We start from the raw sequence: 19,602 nt of genomic DNA on the forward strand, positions 1-19,602 counted from the left end.
CAATACTTCCAGATCAATGACACCCTGGACATATCCCCATGTTCACTGGACCCATTATTTTTTAATATTAGTGATATTGCAGTGAAGGTTTTGATGGTAAGGTATATCTTTTTGCTGATGATACAAAGATTTGCAAGAGGGTTAATATTCTAGGAGGGATAAGCCAAATGGCAAATGATTTAGATAAACTAGAAAACTGGTCAGAGCTGTGGCAACTAACATTTAATGTGGATAATGACAATAAATGACGAAAGGAAACAATACACAATATGTGGGAAAAAAAGTGTTAGCAACCAGTGCTATAAACCACCTGAGTGGGAACCCCTTATACCACTCTAAATATCAAAATACAAATACATACAATTGGTGGAACACTTTAGGCGGATCTGTAGGAGAAATATCACATAGAGTAATATTGTAAAGGAAAAATAAAAATAGTTAAGAATCAAGAGTAAATACTCACAAACATGGAGCCAAATATAATCATAAGGCTCTCATGAATAGCGCAGGAGGACTCTTTCAGGACGTCCTCAATCCTCTTTCCTGATGTATTTGGTGCAGGTGATAGATGAGAACAGACGTCTTTGTAAACGAACAATTCTTTATTTGTAAAAGCATGCACCTACATATAAGTGCTGATGCTGGTACAATAATGTCTGTGGGATATCTCTATATGGGTACTGTCTGGGAACCAGATCAGACCCAATGGTGAAAGTCCCAAAAAAAACAAAACGTTTTTTTAAAAAGTCCAATGGGTCATATAGAAGTCCAAATGGTACCTTTGGTAGCTTCTGTACCAGTGCCGATACGCGTTTCGCCCCTATGGGGGCTTCCTCAGTCGGTGGTGTGGTGTTCTGATGAATCCTCTTCACTTTATAGGTCTTTTTACCGGCGTTCATTTCCGGGTTTTCCTCTCCTTACTTCCGGGTTCCGGCGTTATGCGCACGTGGAACGCAACATGCGTTCCAACTTGTACGTTGTGCGCTCCACTTCCGGGTCGCACAAAGTGACGTCTTAATTTTCGCGACCCTTGCGTCCCTGGAACGCACGACGTATCAACTGTGCGTTCCAGTACATAATCTCTATTTAGATGGTATCCAATACATATAGTACTATTAAGTTTCAAACGGAAAATAACAGTGAAGGGCATATATTCTTCTAAATGGCTGTTCTTAATAACTGCCTCTATATTCAAAAACCATATCTAATTGATATTCATAAAATATACCCCAATCATTGATACATTTATACAATAACATATGTTCACATTATAATCATCTCATATGGGAAAATATGAATAAAATATAAATAAAATCTAAAATTTATACTATTTTAAAAAAAATGACACAATTCAAAATCCGAATTAAGACCATGTGGTATTAAAGTGTTAAAATTGAAAATAAACTTCATTTCTTCCTTCCCTAGTTTATTAATATAGTCCCCACCTCTCCAATCTTTTTTCACTAATTTGAGGGGACAGAAAAAGGTTTTCTGGGTTTTGGTTATGATGTGTCTTGAAGTGGTTCGAGACGCTGTGAGTTTCTAATCCCTTTTTAATGTTCCTAATGTGTTCTGAAACTCTCACATTAACGCATCTGATGGTCCTTCCTATGTATATCAAATTGCACGGGCACTTCAAGAGGTATATAACCCCTTTTGAATAACAAGTTAATTGATCCTTAATGGAAAACCCTCACAATATGGGAGAACCACGAGAACAAAGATTGACATACAGAAGAGATCAAGAAAGAAACTCCACCAGAAGAAACTACAGAGATGTATTAAACCACCACAATCCCACGATGACAACTAGGAGCCCAAAAAAGGCTGATCTAAGGAGAGAGAATGTGGGAAGAAATTCAAGAGAAAGTCCGAAAAGGAATCTGAGAAATAGTCTCATAAGAGACGGTGAAAGGGATATGAAAAGAGCAAAATCCCTTCCGAAACAGAGAATGACAAAAACTTCAACAATGGAAGAAGAAAATAGAAGATGTAGAGAACAACAAGAAACCCCTTCTACCTCTACTTCTTTTTTTCGGAAGGACCCAACAATAGGGAACCTGAAATGGCGAGAGAAACCACAGTCGTGGGAATCTCCGGGCAAACGCCAAAGATCAACAGAATACGAAATAGAGGAAGAAGAAATAGGGAACAAGGGAAAAAGAGGGAAGAAGTAAATATGGACGGCATCTTTAACCTCTCAGAACATGTATTTAACGAGGAGGAAATAAAAGTTCTGAAAAAAGGGTTAAAATTTGCCCCTAGTTGCGACTTAAATAAATTTGATTTTTTTGTTGATCTAAATAAATTTATGAGACAACTAAGTTTGAAAAAGTTTTTTTTTCGGGAAGGAAGAAAACACAGTAGAGAGTAAAGATACTGAATATATTCATACAGAATTAAAAGATAAATCAAAATTCTACCCCAAACACATGATCTCGGACGAGATGAGAACATTCGAGACCATGGTTATGAAGGACATCAATAAAATTAAGAAACTAAATAGATACCAACAGAATATGACTGTAAAAGAAAAAAAGATTCTAAAGAACATCCAAGACAATAAAGAGTTAATTATAAAACCAGCGGATAGGGGGGGTGGTCTGGTAGTCCTCTCCGAGACTTTGTATGTGCAGGAATCGGAGAGAATCCTATCCGACACCACAACTTATCAAAAATTAACCTCAAATCCAATTAATGAAATTAAAGAACAATTTGCAAACTTCATACAGAAGGGTCTCGATAAGGGAATTTTAACTGAGAAAGAAGGCAAATACCTTTCTGTCCCGCACCCCAAAACCCCAGTTTTCTACTATCTCCCGAAAGTCCACAAGAACCCCCTACACCCCCCAGGTCGTCCAATAATATCTGGAATTGATTCTATTTCATCTAAAATCTCAGAATACATTGATACCCTGTTAAAGCCCCTAGTGAGTCACACTACAGCACATTTAAAAGACACGATTCACGTCCTACAGCTCTTGAACACGATCCAATGGAAAGACCAATACCATCTAGTCACAAGTGACGTCACATCTTTATATAGTATTATTCCTCACGAGATAGGTCTTAAAGCAGTCAGGCATTTTTTAATCAAATCCCAATTTAAAGATGACCAAATAGAATACATTTTAGAAGGAATTTTATTGATCCTGACCCATAACTATTTTTGGTTCCAGGACACTTTTTATTTACAGATCAGAGGCACGGCGATGGGCACCAAATTCGCACCCAGTTACGCAAACCTCTTTATGGCGTACTGGGAGGAAGAATACATCTTTTCGAAACATTCATGGGTGGCGAATTTGGTGTCCTATCGCCGATATATAGATGATATCCTCTTGATCTGGAATGGTTCCATTGAAGTTTTAGAACAATTTTTACTCTTTCTTAATGACAACGAATGGGGAATTATCTTAACCACGATCCACAGTTCAACAAGTATTAATTTTTTAGATCTTCAGATTTTTATAGAAGATAATTCAATTAAGACCAGAAACTTTTTTAAACCTGTTGATGCCAATGGATATATTGATCAGAATAGTTGTCACCACAAACCATGGCTAACTAATGCACCGAAAGGTCAATTCCTAAGAATAAAACGGAATTGTACCGAGGATACAGACTTTGTAAATCAAGCAGGAAAGATAAAAAGCCAATTTATGGAGAAGGGATACGATGACTCACTTCTGACCACAGCGATAGAGGAGGTGAAAAAAATCCTGAGGGAACAACTATTAACCTACAAATCAAAGAAAAATGAAGAAAAAACATCACAGAATGCTCGGTTTATATGCAATTTTAATGGTAACAGCAAAAAAGTGAATAGAACCATCAGGAAGTATTGGCACGTCCTACAAGACGACCCAATACTTAAGAAAGCGTTACCTACGAAACCTCAGATTACTTATAGGGGGGCCACAAATTTGAAGAGAACCATAGTACACAGTAGTAAGGAACCCCATGCACCCAAGCACTTTATGAACCAAACAAAAGGTTTTTTTGGATGCGGGTCCTGCCTAGCATGCAGAACCACAAAGAGCGTAAAAAGGCATATAACAGAAGTTAAAGAATTCACGAACATCACCTTTTCCATTAAGGATCAATTAACTTGTTATTCAAAAGGGGTTATATACCTCTTGAAGTGCCCGTGCAATTTGATATACATACGAAGGACCATCAGATGCGTTAATGTGAGAGTTTCAGAACACATTAGGAACATTAAAAAGGGATTAGAAACTCACAGCGTCTCGAACCACTTCAAGACACATCATAACCAAAACCCAGAAAACCTCTTTTTCTGTCCCCTCAAATTAGTGAAAAAAGATTGGAGAGGTGGGGACTATATTAATAAACTAGGGAAGGAAGAAATGAAGTTTATTTTCAATTTTAACACTTTAATACCACATGGTCTTAATTCGGATTTTGAATTGTCATTTTTTTTAAAATAGTATAAATTTTAGATTGTATTTATATTTTATTCATATTTTCCCATATGAGATGATTATAATGTGAACATATGTTATTGTATAAATGTATCAATGATTGGGGTATATTTTATGAATATCAATTAGATATGGTTTTTGAATATAGAGGCAGTTATTAAGAACAGCCATTTAGAAGAATATATGCCCTTCACTGTTATTTTCCGTTTGAAACTTAATAGTACTATATGTATTGGATACCATCTAAATAGAGATTATGTACTGGAACGCACAGTTGATACGTCGTGCGTTCCAGGGACGCAAGGGTCGCGAAAATTAAGACGTCACTTTGTGCGACCCGGAAGTGGAGCGCACGACGTACAAGTTGGAACGCATGTTGCGTTCCACGTGCGCATAACGCCGGAACCCGGAAGTAAGGAGAGGAAAACCCGGAAATGAACGCCGGTAAAAAGACCTATAAAGTGAAGAGGATTCATCAGAACACCACACCACCGACTGAGGAAGCCCCCATAGGGGCGAAACGCGTATCGGCACTGGTACAGAAGCTACCAAAGGTACCATTTGGACTTCTATATGACCCATTGGACTTTTTAAAAAAAACGTTTTGTTTTTTTTGGGACTTTCACCATTGGGTCTGATCTGGTTCCCAGACAGTACCCATATAGAGATATCCCACAGACATTATTGTACCAGCATCAGCACTTATATGTAGGTGCATGCTTTTACAAATAAAGAATTGTTCGTTTACAAAGACGTCTGTTCTCATCTATCACCTGCACCAAATACATCAGGAAAGAGGATTGAGGACGTCCTGAAAGAGTCCTCCTGCGCTATTCATGAGAGCCTTATGATTATATTTGGCTCCATGTTTGTGAGTATTTACTCTTGATTCTTAACTATTTTTATTTTTCCTTTACAATATTACTCTGTGATATTTCTCCTACAGATCCGCCTAAAGTGTTCCACCAATTGTATGTATTTGTAATGTGGATAATGAATCAATGCATCTCTATGGGGAAAGTTAATTGTCTCCATGGAGTCGCTGAACTCAAGTGCAGCACTGACCCAGGAAGCACCTTTAGTGGTCATCTGAGGAGTGGCTACTAGAGGTGTGCCTGTGCTGTAATGTAAACACAGTGTTTACAGTAAAATGGTATAGACACCAGAAATACAATAAGCTGTAGTTGTTCTGGTGACTATAGTGTCCCTTTAATGTCAATCAAGCTGGAAGTCACATTGCTATGCAGGCAAGATGATAAAATGTTGCTGCTACAGCAGTTTTTGAGTTATGCCCACATATAGGGCATATGGGCAAGAAGTGAAAGTACATACAGGTGCCTATTCATTTGACCTTAAATGTAGGTTTATTGGAAAACGGTAGGCCAAAATAGCAGAGATGGACTCCAGCTTTGCTGAATAATACCCTAGTGGCACCTAGTCTTAAGAAATATGGGGCAATGTCTAACAAAGCAAAATTAGCTCACCTTTGACAAAGGGCTTTGGTGTAACCAAGAGCTCTCCAATAATTTCATTGTCAATAGCTTGAACTGTAGCACTTGAAGCTTGAATTTCCATTATTCATGTTATAACTTCATAACTATGGGTTGATATTCACTGGTTTCAGACACATTCTTTGAATTCACTTTGAATTCTCATTTTAGCACATAACCCTGTAAAAGTAAATTCCTTATTGAACACATTCACTATGAAGTTATTTTTATTTAATAATAACATAAAAGGAGTATGTAAACCGACCGTCTGGGAGCAGATCATACAGGATAGAGCGCTCAATGCTTTTTAAAAGGTCATCATGGGGAGGGGGATGGGGCCGAGCCTGACTGTTGAAGTGGAAGGTCGCATGCTGCCTGAGCTCCAAGCCGAAGACCAGTAATTTGCCTGATTAACAAGCCAAAACCCACAGCAAACAGTTTCCTGCAACTACAAGACACTCGTGAACGGTCTGGGGACACGGTGCTTGTGGCTACTCCGCCATTGGTCAAACCGTCCAAACCAGAGTGCTCCTGCAGAGCCGGAATCCTGCACAGTGAGAGCCAAGATGGCTGCCGACACAAAGCCCAGCTCACTCCAAACTCCCAAGACTTGGGCCACTCAAGAGGACGGTATCGCAAAAGCTTTTGAAACGTTCTGGACGAAATACAGAGAAATTACCCTACAGAGCAAGACACTGTCTGCCACTGCAGATCCGACCCAAAGCGACTCCTCACGGATTGACAAGACTCCACACCAGGCAGAGCTCAAGCAAACCACAACGCGGCTGGAGAAAAAGTGAAGGCAACACAAAAGATACCGACACAGACACCTTGGACCAACAACAACCTGAAAGGACCAGTACTTCATCCGAGACAAACCCCTATACGCAACACAACAGGGCGGAAGAAAGCAAGCCTCGCCTGCGCAAGCACGTGGGGCCCGCGGGACCGGGTGGGGACACGGGAAGCAGGACTCTGGCAAACTGTCCACCATGGCCATTAGGCACGGAGAGGGTATAGGCTGAGCACTGTAATAATCAAAGGGTCACACCGCAGTCTGAGATAGGGCTTCATCAACTAATCCACACACGTTTATAAACCCAAGTATACTTATGCACCCACTCACTTACTCTGAAGAGTCTGATCATCTTTATACACCTTTCATAGCACAGTCAGTTGTTGAGCTGCAGGACCTCTTACACACACGCAAAGACTTGCTCCATATCACTGTTTACTCTTACCTGTTTAATTTAAAAAAGTGCACAGTTATTCAGGTCATGCAATTGTCTAACATTCTGTCGAAACTCTGGCAACAGCTGTTGGGGCTTTACTCGTTTAAATGTTACCTGTACCTTCTATGCATGCAAATAATAAAGAATAAAAAAAACAAAAACATAAGAGGCAAATTTATTTAACAAGCTGAATATTCTATCTATGTGTGTGTTACTTGCCAAAATTGGCGACAATATATGAGTATTGTGTTAAACCATGAAAACTTGGCAAAATACTAATAAACTGATATTCACAAAAACAAAATGATAAAAAAATTTACCGGTTAGATTGTCAGAATTACCTTGGTTAAATCCTAAGAAAAGACCTGGAATTACAAAGTTCTTTTTATCTACCAAGACTACACTTAAGGCCTGGGATATTGTTTTTAAAAATGATCATTCTCCCAGCTTAAACAGCGCAATGCCAATTGAGCTATTGAAGGATTATATTCCATCTTTAAAAACAGAACTGTTGAAGGAATGCTCTATAACTAATCTTGACAATTTTTTTCACGGCAATGCTATTCTTTCTTTGGAAAAATTGAAACTTAAGTATGGATTAACGAATGTATGTGAATTGGAATGTATGTTAATCATTGACAAATTGAAAGAACTATATAAGGTACCTGAAACAGATAAAAATTATAAAACGCTTGAGATGTCCCCATTAGAGAAAGCTTTTTTTATGCAGCCCCACTAGTAAAGGCATGATATCTTTATGCTACTCGTTTTATAACGCCAAGCCCCTAGTAAAATTAAAACATATGTTGTCATGGGAGGCGGAGTTGGGTGCCCAGTACGATCTCGAAGAATGGTTCGGGTTTTTTAAAGCTTTAAAAGGTATTTCGTATTGCACCGACCACTTTGAAAATCATTATAAAATTTTATATCGCTGGTACCTGGCCCCGTCTAGATTGCACAACATGAACAATATGTATCCTGACCGGTGTTGGAGAGATTGTGGGGGTGTGGGCAATATGGCCCATATTTGGTGGTTCTGTCCTAAATTAACTAAATATTGGAAATTGATTCACAACCTAATTATTAAAGTGGACAGAACCATTAGCATTTTAACCTCGGAACTAGCCTTATTCAAAAAACTCCCGGAGTCCATTAATAGATCGGACAAAATAATCATAGGTCACATTTTGATCGCAGCTACATCCTGTTTACCTAGACATTGGAAGTCCCAAGATGTGCCATCTCTCAGGGAAGTTTTTAATTTGATTCTAGAAAACAAGGCACACGAATTATCACATCGAGCTAATATGCGTGGTTTCCCAATATTAAAATACAATTGGGATAAGTGGGAAGAAAAAATCAAAACAACATATGGTCTTTGACATATTTATTATTAAAGTGCATTGATGTAAAACTTATTATTATTTTTTTTTTTTTGCCATATACACTGTTATGCCTATTTTAATAATGGATGGTTATTCTTTTCCATTTCCAAGTTCCCCTTCCCTTCCTACCCCCAATACAATGTTTATATTCTTGTTGTTATACAAATATGTAAAACTTTAATAAAAATTATTTGGAAAAAAAAAAATGATATATATATTTACACAATTTATATAGCGCCAACCTATTCCGTAGAGTAGATACCATTGCTGAAACAAAGGGGGATTTAATTTGGGCTTTGCGATACAGAACAGCAGTTGGCATGTGTATACAAATTCTTGGGAGAGTAGGCAATAATTGTCAATTCTGATACAAATATCAACTTGTTAGTTCAGTCTTTTTCTGCCCTTAATAGCATTGCATTGTATTCACTACTGCAAGAACAATTCCAAACACAATATTTTCAGAATTCCAGTTGAGGATTTATCATTTTGTGTTTCTTTTCTCAGAACAAGCTTGCCATCACCAATGTTTTCCAGAAATGATTTCAGTATTTGGAGTATTTTAAGAAAATGCATTGGAATGGTAAGCATCCCTGTACCATCTCTTCATGGGATCAAAACCTTGATTTTAATCTATTTATCCAATTATTTGTTTTCTGCAATTAATTCTTTATGTTCCAGCTGAAGCAGAATGTATGGAATGAATAACTATTTAGATAAGTGTGTGTTCAAAATATTTTAGGTATTCCAATGACGATTAGACACAGCTCAAGGGAAATGTATTGGTTATCATCTTTTACATTGTCAGTCACTTTAGTTCATTAAAGGAACACTATAGTGTCAGGAATACAAAGGTGTATTCCTGACACTGTAGGTGTGAAACTCCATTTAGTCCTCCTGCCACCCTGTCGTCCCCTCCTCCCATGGGTGTAGGAACCCCCAAAAATCTGGGGGGGATAGCATTTTTACTCGCCGGGTATATTCTTATTCCGTAAACTAGGAGTTGTTTATCCCATTGTACAGCGCTACGGAATTAGCAGTCGCTATATAAATGATTAAATAAGAACATTAAAGGGTCACTACAGTGAAGGGGTTTTACTTTCCCGGATACAGCGCCGGGATCCTCCTGATTAGAACCACCCCTACCCTTCCCATGAATATTAGAACCACCCCTACCCCTTCCATGCACAAAAGAACCCCACCCACCCCTTCCACACATATTAACCCCCTACCCCTTCCATGCATATTAGTACCCCCCTAACCCCTTCCATGCATATTAGTACCCCCTAACCCCTTCCAATAATTTTTCTACCTCCTCCCATCCATATTAGTAGCCCCCCTAAACCCTTCCAATTATTTTTCTACCTACCCCTCTCCCCCTTTCCTTATTAGTAGCTCCCCTAACCCTTTCCAATTATTTTTCTGCCATGTTAACTAACGCCAGTGCTGGAGTGCCGCCGTGTTTACATTAAAAAGCCTGCAGGGACAGGCTATAGACACCAGAACCACTACATTAAGCTGCAGTGCTACTGGGGACTATAGTGTTTCTTTAATGTGAGGTAAATTCAGGGCCGGCCTTAGGCATTTGGGCGCCCTGTGCGAAAAATCTTCACAGCGCCCCCCCTTTCCGTCCCCCACTCCTTCCCCCTTCCCACACACCCTGTCACACACACACACATGCAGACAGCCATACACACACACACACACACACACAAACACACTCAGACAGCCAGACACAAACACACACACACACAGACATGGAATGTGACGGCAGATAAGAACCATTCGGCCCATCTAGTCTGCCCAGACAGTCACACACACAAACAAACACACACACACAGGCAGACAGTCACACACACAAACACACACAGGCAGACAGCCACACACACAGGCTGACAGTCACACACAGACAGCCACACACAAACACACAGGCAGACAGCCACACACACAGGCTGGCAGTCACACACAGACAGTCACACACAAATACACAGTCAAACACACACTGGCAGACAGCCACACACACACACACAGTCAAACACACACTGGCAGACAGTCACACACACACACACAGACAGACACACACACACACTGGCAGACAGTCACACACACACAGACAGACACACACACACACACACACTGGCAGACCGTCACACACACACACACTGGCAGACCGTCACGCACACACATACACACACACACATAGGCAAACAGTCACACACACACAGGCAGACAGCCACACACACACACACAGTCAGACACACACACACTCACTAACAGACAAACACACTAACAGACGCACACACTAACAGACGCACACACTAACAGACGCACACACTAACAGACGCACACACTAACAGACGCACACACTAACAGACGCACACACTAACAGACGCACACACTAACAGACGCACACACTAACAGACGCACACACTAACAGACGCACACACTAACAGACGCACACACTAACAGACGCACACACTAACAGACGCACACACTAACAGACGCACACACTAACAGACGCACACACTGACAGACGCACACACTGACAGACGCACACACTGACAGACGCACACACTGACAGACGCACACACTGACAGACGCACACACTGACAGACGCACACACTGACAGACGCACACACTGACAGACGCACACACTAACAGACAGACGCACACACTAACAGACAGACGCACACACTAACAGACAGACGCACACACTAACAGACAGACGCACACACTAACAGACAGACGCACACACTAACAGACAGACGCACACACTAACAGACAGACGCACACACTAACAGACAGACGCACACACTAACAGACAGACGCACACACTAACAGACAGACGCACACACTAACAGACAGACGCACACACTAACAGACAGACGCACACACTAACAGACAGACGCACACACTAACAGACGCACTCACCCACATTAACACATTTTTTTTAAATTTCTTTAACCCCCCCCCCCCCCCAGCCTCCTTACCTTTGGGAATGCTGGGGGGCGGGGGGGCGTCTCTTCCTCCCTGGTGGTCCAGTGGCTGCTGGGCGAGCGGCACTGGCTGGCGGGCAGCTGGCGAGGGAGCACTTCCTCTGAGCTGTCTGCTCAGCTCCCTCGCGCGCCTCAGAGTGAGGCTGGGAGCCGGAATATGACGTCATATTCCGGCTCCCAGCCTCACTCTAAGGCGCGCGAGGGAGCTGAGCAGACAGCTCAGAGGAAGTGCTCCCTCGCCAGCCGCCCGCCAGCCAGCGCCGCCCGACCGCCCAGCAGCATGTCTGTTAGCCGCAAGGCTAACAAGACATTTGCCTTGGGCATTTGGGGGTGGCTTTTTTTTGCCGCCCCCTGGAAAATGCCGCCCAAGGCAAATGCCTTGTTTGCCTTGTGGCTAATACGCCGTGTGAGCTATGCGGCCGCAGGGCGCCCCCTGCTCCATGGCGCCCTGTGCGGCCGCACAGCTCGGACACCCCTAAGGCCGGCCCTGGGTAAATTAGAGATTAGTGCCTCGAATAATATGCTAGATTGCCTACTTACAACCAGATGAGGATGATGATGGGCTCTAGCTGCAGTCTGGCTCCACTGGTCTGGTGTAGAACAGGCTCTCTGGAGGCTGTTCGTAACTGTGGTCACAAAAATCCATGTTCTGTGAGAACGGGAAGCAGCTCCATTTTTTGGGGGCCCTTTACACAGCTCAAGGTCTGGATCCCAGGGTCCACCTTCATGTTCCACCAATGAGTTTGTTCACAGGGGGTGGAGTGTGTAGGGGATGTCCTGATATGTGTGTAAGGAATGCATTGTGTGAATCTGTGTTTGTATGTGTAAGGGCTGCAAGGTGTGATTCTGTGTATGTACGGGATGCAGTGTGTGCATCTGTAAGGGGTGCATTGAGTGTGTGTACGGGGTGCATTGAGTGTGTGTACGGGGTGCATTGAGTGTGTGTACGGGGTGCATTGAGTGTGTGTACGGGGTGCATTGAGTGTGTGTACGGGGTGCATTGAGTTTGTGTAAGGAATGCATTGTGTGTTTCTGTGTGTGTAAGGGTTGCATGATTGTGTGATTGTGTGTGTGTGCACGGGGTGCATTGAGTGTGTGTAAGGGTGGTATAATTGTGTGATTGTGTGTGTGTGGTGGATGTCAATCTCTCTCCCTCCCTTGTCACTCTCTTTCTCCCCCTCCCTCCCTCCCTCGTCACTCTTTCTCCCCCTCCCTCCCTCCCTTGTCACTCTTTCTCCCCCTCCCGCCTCCCTCCTCACTCTTTTTTTCTCCCCCTCCCTCCCTTGCCATTCTTCCACCCCTGTCCACTCCCTGTTTCTTTCTTCCCCCTCCCTCCCTCCCTGTTTCTTTCTCCCCCCTCCCTCCCTGTTTCTTTCTCCCCCCTCCCTCCCTGTTTCTTTCTCCCCCCCCATTTCTTTCTCCCCCCTCCCTCCCTGTTTCTTTCTCCCCCCTCCCTCCCTGTTTCTTTCTCCCCCCTCCCTCCCTGTTTCTTTCTCCCCCTCCCTCCCTGTTTCTTTCTCCCCCCCTCCCTCCCTGTTTCTTTCTCCCCCCCTCCCTCCCTGTTTCTTTCTCCCCCCCCTCCCTCCCTGTTTCTTTCCCCCCCTCCCTGTGTTTCTTTCTCCCCCCCTCCCTCCCTGTTTTCTTTCTCCCCCCCTCCCTCCCTGTTTTCTTTCTCCCCCCCCTCCCTGTTTTCTTTCTCCCCCCCCTCCCTCCATGTTTCTTTCTCCCCCCCTCCCTGTTTCTTTCTCCCCCCCTCCCTCCCTGTTTCATAGGTTCCAGGATCAACGTTTCAGTCCTCTCTCAGGACTTTCATCAGGATCCTGAAGAAAGTCCTGAGAGAGGACTGAAACGTTGATCCTGGAACCTATGTTTTAATTCTTGCAAAATAAAGATATTTTAAACTGAAGACTGTGAGTGCTACCATTACTATTTCTTGTTTTATTTATATATATATATATATATATATATATATATATATATATATATATATATATATATATATATATATATATATATATATATTATATATATATAAGATCCACATGAAATAGGCTGCTCTCCGGGCTTAAAAGATTCAAATTTTATTTAAAGTTGATTAAAATTGCGACCAACGTTTCGGTCCCCGCTCGGGACCTTCTTCAGGGTCAATTTTCAACAGGATTGTCCTGTTGAAAATTGACCCTGAAGAAGGTCCCGAGCGGGGACCGAAACGTTGGTCGCAATTTTAATCAACTTTAAATAAAATTTGAATCTTTTAAGCCCGGAGAGCAGCCTATTTCATGTGGATCTTATCTGTTTTGGAGCTTTGGTCTGGCGCCCGGCATTGGCTTAGGATAAACGTGAGTGCTGGGGATTTCAAGTATTTTTTTATATATATATATATATATATATATATATTCATAATAGGTTTGGCACACTACCTATCCAAAGTATTAAAGTAGAAAAAGTACCAGGGTGCAAAAGTATGTGAATGTGATTAATTCATAACCAGATATTTATGTACACATCCCCTAGTTCAACTGTAAGCTTGTATGAGCAGAGTCCTCATCTATTTTGTAATTGTCTCGTTTATTGTTAAATTTCCCCCTTTCGTAATATTGTAAAGGGCTGATATAAGTTGGTGCTATAATATATAATAATAACATCTTTATCCATAACCACTGATCAGCCACAACATTTAAACCACTGACAGATGTAGTAAATAACATTGATTATATCGTTATAATATGTCAGGGTATTTATATCGGCAGACATTTTGTGCTATGATAGAAATTAAAGTGTATATTGCCTGAATCATTCTGAACAGAGAAGACTCCATTTTGTTATCATCAAGCTAACAAAATACACAAGATTTCTATCCCTTCTGTAAAACTAACCACTTTGCCAGAGCTAAAGGAATGCTTAGTATATACAAACCTGTTGATAAGAGATGAGAACGGGGGATGGACAGACTGTCTAAATGCTAATGGAATATAATCAATTCTAAACCCAGACATTTGTGACAGAGAAGATTAAATAATTAAATTTTACTTTTGATATTGTATAAGGTCCCATTGTAAGTAAACTGTCAGTTTTAGAAATTATAGGAGAATTGCCAGACACATAGTCTGAAGAAAGCCCAAAGAAACTCTTTGAACTGACAGTAAACTTAAGTTATAGACAACCATAAAGATAAGGTAAATTACGTCAAAATAGCCACCAGGAAAAGTTAACTCTTTCCTGGATAGGAATGTTTAGTGGGATGAGACTGCCCTCTGTAGACCAAATACTTAAATTGCTATCTGAAAGGTAACCACACCTCCAGTTTTCTATTGGTCTATCACCTAGTGAATTTTTCCCTTTAAAAGTTAAGACAAAGGGAAGAGAGGTATGCAGGGGATGCAAAGGAAGCAAAGAGGTGATCAGTTGGGGGCAATGCAGAGAAATCCATGACAGATATCCACTCCAGGGCACTCAGAATTTCTTACACACCAATCACACATCCATTCAGTTCCTGAGACTACCTACTCATATGAGGAGAAAATCTACCTAACTGGTAATTATACTGGTTTCATTTAATTAATCTAAATTAATTGAAATTTTCTAATAGCATGATATATGACTGGATAAATCACGATCAGATTTCGATATTTAGAAATCTTAGTTACTAAAGAATATATAGTTATAATATTCTATTCTGCAGATAGAAAGGAATAATTATATATATTAATGTGACATATCACATGTTAGCATATCATGATATTTATCCAGGTGTATTGATTTGCTCTAAAATAAGATAAAATATCTGTTTAGGCAAGTTAAAATTCTGCTTATAGAACATGGTTGATTACTCTTATTGGATGGTTCCAGGAAATGACTAATGAGCTGGTATAAATGTTATTTTATTTAAAATCACATGAGAATAGGAGGTCTAGCCAGCATTGAAAGGGTTATTCTAACTGTCAGCTAAAGTTTTATGGCCTTAAGCTGCAAGCTCTGTGTGTGTAAGTTTCACTTTCGTTTTTCTGTGAACTACCGTCATAAATCTTCTCTTGACAATTGGCTGTATTAACCATTGGAATGTGTATTGCCATTGTATTGCATATTTATTTATTTATTTATTATTGCCATTTATATAGCGCCAACAGATTCCGTAGCGCTTTACAATATTATGAGAGGGGGATTTAACTATAAATAGGACAGTTACAAATAAACTTACAGGAACAATAGGTTGAAGAGGACCCTGCTCAAACGAGCTTACATTCTATAGGAGGTGGGGTGTAAAACACATTAGGACAGGAATTTACAATCAAATAAGGTGGGCTGCCCTTTTGGAGAGGGCAAGAGACAGGTATGTGAGGTAAGGGTTAGTCTTGGAGGCCATAAGCTTTCCTAAAGAGATGGGTTTTAAGGCACTTCTTAAAAGATGCAAGACTAGGGGAGAGTCTGATGGCGGTAGGCAGGCTATTCCATAGGAAGGGAGCCGCCCGCGAGAAGTCCTGCAAGCGCGAGTTGGCCGTACGAGTGCGGACAACGGACAGGAGGTGGTCACGGGCAGAACGGAGAGACCGAGAAGGGACATACCTATGGATCTGTGAGGAGATATAAGAGGGGCTAGAGTTGTTCAGTGCTTTATAGGTGTGAGTTAGTACCTTGAATTGACTCCTATAGCATACAGGAAGCCAATGTAAGGACTGGCAGAGGGGTGAGGTGTGAGAGAAACGACTAGAGAGGAAAATCAATCTAGCAGCAGCATTCATTACGGACTGTAAGGGTGCAGTACGGCTATTGGGGAGACCAATCAGGAGAGGGTTACAATAATCCATGCGGGAAATTACTAGAGCATGGACAAGCTCCTTGGTAGTATCTGGTGCAAGAAAGGGGCGGATGCGGGCTATGTTTTTAAGATGGAATCTACAGGATTTGGCAACATGCTGGATGTGAGGCTCAAAGGTGAGACCAGAGTCAAGTATGACGCCAAGACAGCGCGCTTGCAAGGATGGACTGATGTTGGTACCACAAACTTGGAGGGAGAGCGAAAGAGGAGGATCAGTATTAGGAGGAGGAAAGACAAGGAGCTCAGTTTTTGAGAGATTGAGTTTCAGAAAGCGGGAGGACATCCAGTCAGAGATGGAAGAAAGGCAAGCAGTGACACGTTGCAGGACGGCAGGGGAGAGGTCCGGGGAGGAGAGATATAGCTGGGTGTCATCAGCGTACAGGTGGTAGTGAAATCCAAAAGAGGTAATAAGTTTGCCAAGAGAGGCAGTATAAAGAGAAAATAGAAGGGGACCAAGGACGGAGCCTTGGGGAACTCCAACTGAGACAGGGCAAGGGGAGGAGGTATCATTAGAAAAGGAGACACTGAATGAGCGTTGGGAGAGATAAGAGGAAAACCATGAGAGGACAGAGTCACAGAGACCAAGCGATTGAAGAGTTTGAAGAAGGAGAGCATGATCAACGGTGTCAAAGGCCGCTGAGAGGTCAAGAAGAATTAGTATGGAGTAGTGGCCTTTGGATTTAGCTGCGATTAGGTCGTTAGTAACTTTGATAAGGGCAGTCTCTGTAGAGTGGAGAGGGCGGAAGCCAGATTGAAGAGGGTCAAGGAGAGAGTTGGAATTGAGGAAATGAGACACACGGGTGAAGACAAGTCTTTCCAGAAGCTTTGAGGAAAAAGGGAGCAGGGATATGGGACGGTAGTTAGAGGGGGTGGATGGGTCGAGGGATGGTTTTTTTAGTATAGGTACTACAGTGGCATGTTTAAGGTCAGCAGGGACGATGCCAGAGGAGAGCGAGCAGTTGAAGATGTGTGTTAGAGAAGGCACGAGACAAGTGGAGAGAGATCTAATAAGGTGAGATGGGACAGGATCGAGCGGGCAAGTGGTGGGGCGAGAGGAGCAAAGAAGAGCAGCCACCTCTTGGTCAGTAGCTGGGGAGAATGTCTGAAGGGTAGGAAAGGCATGATCTATGTGTGATTGAGAAACAGAAAGGCAAGGAGGGGAGAATTCTTTCCTTAGCTGTTCAATCTTGTCAGTGAAGTAACATGCGAAGTTATCAGCAGTAAGGTTAGTTTTGGGGGTGGCCACAGCAGGGCGAAGAAGAGAATTAAAGGTGTGAAAGAGACGCCTGGGGTTGCGGGAACATGAACTAATGAGAGTGGAAAAATAGGACTGTTTGGCAAGGGCAAGGGCTGCACTGTATGAACACAATATGAATCTATAATATTCATATATGTTATACTAAATATTCATTGATTATTATCACGCATGTTACATATTATTATTATTATTTAAATTGTCACAATAAATTGTATCTATTTTTATAACAAATTGTGATTTTATTAATATGGAATACATTTCACTTGCACAATAACAATCTTTGGGATCTGAGAATTGAAATAGTGGGCAATTCTCAACTGTTTACTATTATTATCCCATAAATATCGCCACAAATATGTTTTTTTAATATGGTGGCTGATCAGTTTATGTTCACATTCTTTACCCCTTATATACAAAATAACTCTGATTTCTATCACTTTTGCCTTTAAAAACAAAATTCCGGACTGTATTTATTTTATCATGAAATGCGGTTGTCTTATGTTTTATGGACATTTTTGTATTAATACTCATTATACGCATGACATGCGCATTGTCGTCTTTTTGGCCTATTACTGTTATAACCAATTATAACCTCCAATAATCACAGACACATGAATTATTTGGCAAAAATATTCCACGGCTTTATTAATTATATTTATAAAATAAGATATAAATTTAAAAGGTTATTGTCAACAACGTTTGAAAAGACATCCCCCCAATTAACATAACTAAATACCCAGACAATGACCTCAAACATATTTACATAATACATACATATAACAGTGTAACATATCGTAAATAACATAAACATTAACACAGCCACCCAGGGCATCCATTTCCAATTGTAGGGGCATACCAAGACACCCCTACGCCATTATCATAGCCACCAAGGGCATCTCTTTCCACTGCAGGGGCATACCAAGACACCCCTACACCATTATCCCAGCCACCAAGGGCATCCATTTCCAGTGTAGGGGCATACCGAGACACCCCTACACCCCCAGGTTCGTAGCTACCGCCGAGCTAGAACCTACCACCAAATCTAAAGGCAAGTATTCCTCCTGACCTATCCCACTTAACAAAAACCGACCTACCCCCAATTAAACTAATCCATCCCCCGCCGCCGTGACAAAACGGGAGAGTCATACCTCTAAGCCGTTAACCTACTAAAATTAGGGAGTGTGGGCGGGACAGCTAACAACAGGTAAAGATTTCAAATTAAAATGGAACCCAATTTTAAAATGGCGAATTATTATATGACTAAACCACTCCCCTTTAACCAAATAACCAATAAAGTCACACTCCTCCATAGGCCTGCCTCCTAACTCTGTCAAGGCCCATTCCACCTAGCTTTGCTTATTCCATGGGCTTCATTCTTTCAATGAATTCGTGATATTCCAAATAGGAGTTTCTGACATAATTATATATAATTCCACTATATTGTTATACCTGACAATAAGCTTATTTTAAATAAAAACTATTAAAAAAATAACATAAACATACTGGGCTGGATACTGATAGCAGAGTAAGGGTTTAATCTACATACTGAATAGGAAATCCTCCATTGAAGTCTATAGGAATATTGCTAATTCTGTAAGTAGAGTATAAACTCTTCCTCTGCTCAGATCGTCCGACCATTGTATCTACAGCAAATATTGAAAATGTCTACAGTGAACATTTCCCAAGCACACACTGCTTGTATTTCTATTCTTTCTCATATACAGCTACAGATGTCCAGTGTTTGAAAAGGAAAAATTAACTTACATTTTATTCCAATATAACTTTTTTTATTAATTAAATATTAAAGAAATGATACATCACAATAGAAAGCGAAAATAAAACTATGTAACTATGTCCATGGAATAGATAGAAGCTAGTCTTTCAGCCTAGTTCGGGTTGTTACTAGTAAATCCAGTCGATGTATTAAGAGAAATTCTTGGATTAAGCCAGAGTTCGTACATGAGTAATCTGCAATCACAG

The 19,602-nt window shown here is 41.2% G+C and overlaps 1 protein-coding gene across 7 annotated transcripts in view; it reads left to right on the plus strand.

Annotated features, from left to right (window-relative positions):
• Positions 1-19,602, plus strand: part of OSBPL1A (oxysterol binding protein like 1A) — a 226,407-nt gene that overhangs the window by 162,389 nt on the left and 44,416 nt on the right. For all 7 annotated transcript variants that reach the window (XM_063451462.1, XM_063451465.1, XM_063451466.1 and 4 more), the window contains one exon: positions 9,060-9,135. In XM_063451462.1, coding sequence (XP_063307532.1) covers positions 9,060-9,135 — 76 coding nt within the window. The remainder of the gene's footprint in view (positions 1-9,059; positions 9,136-19,602) is intronic.

The sequence above is a fragment of the Pelobates fuscus genome, chromosome 4 (genome assembly GCF_036172605.1).
Source record: "Pelobates fuscus isolate aPelFus1 chromosome 4, aPelFus1.pri, whole genome shotgun sequence".
Taxonomy (NCBI): domain Eukaryota; kingdom Metazoa; phylum Chordata; class Amphibia; order Anura; family Pelobatidae; genus Pelobates; species Pelobates fuscus.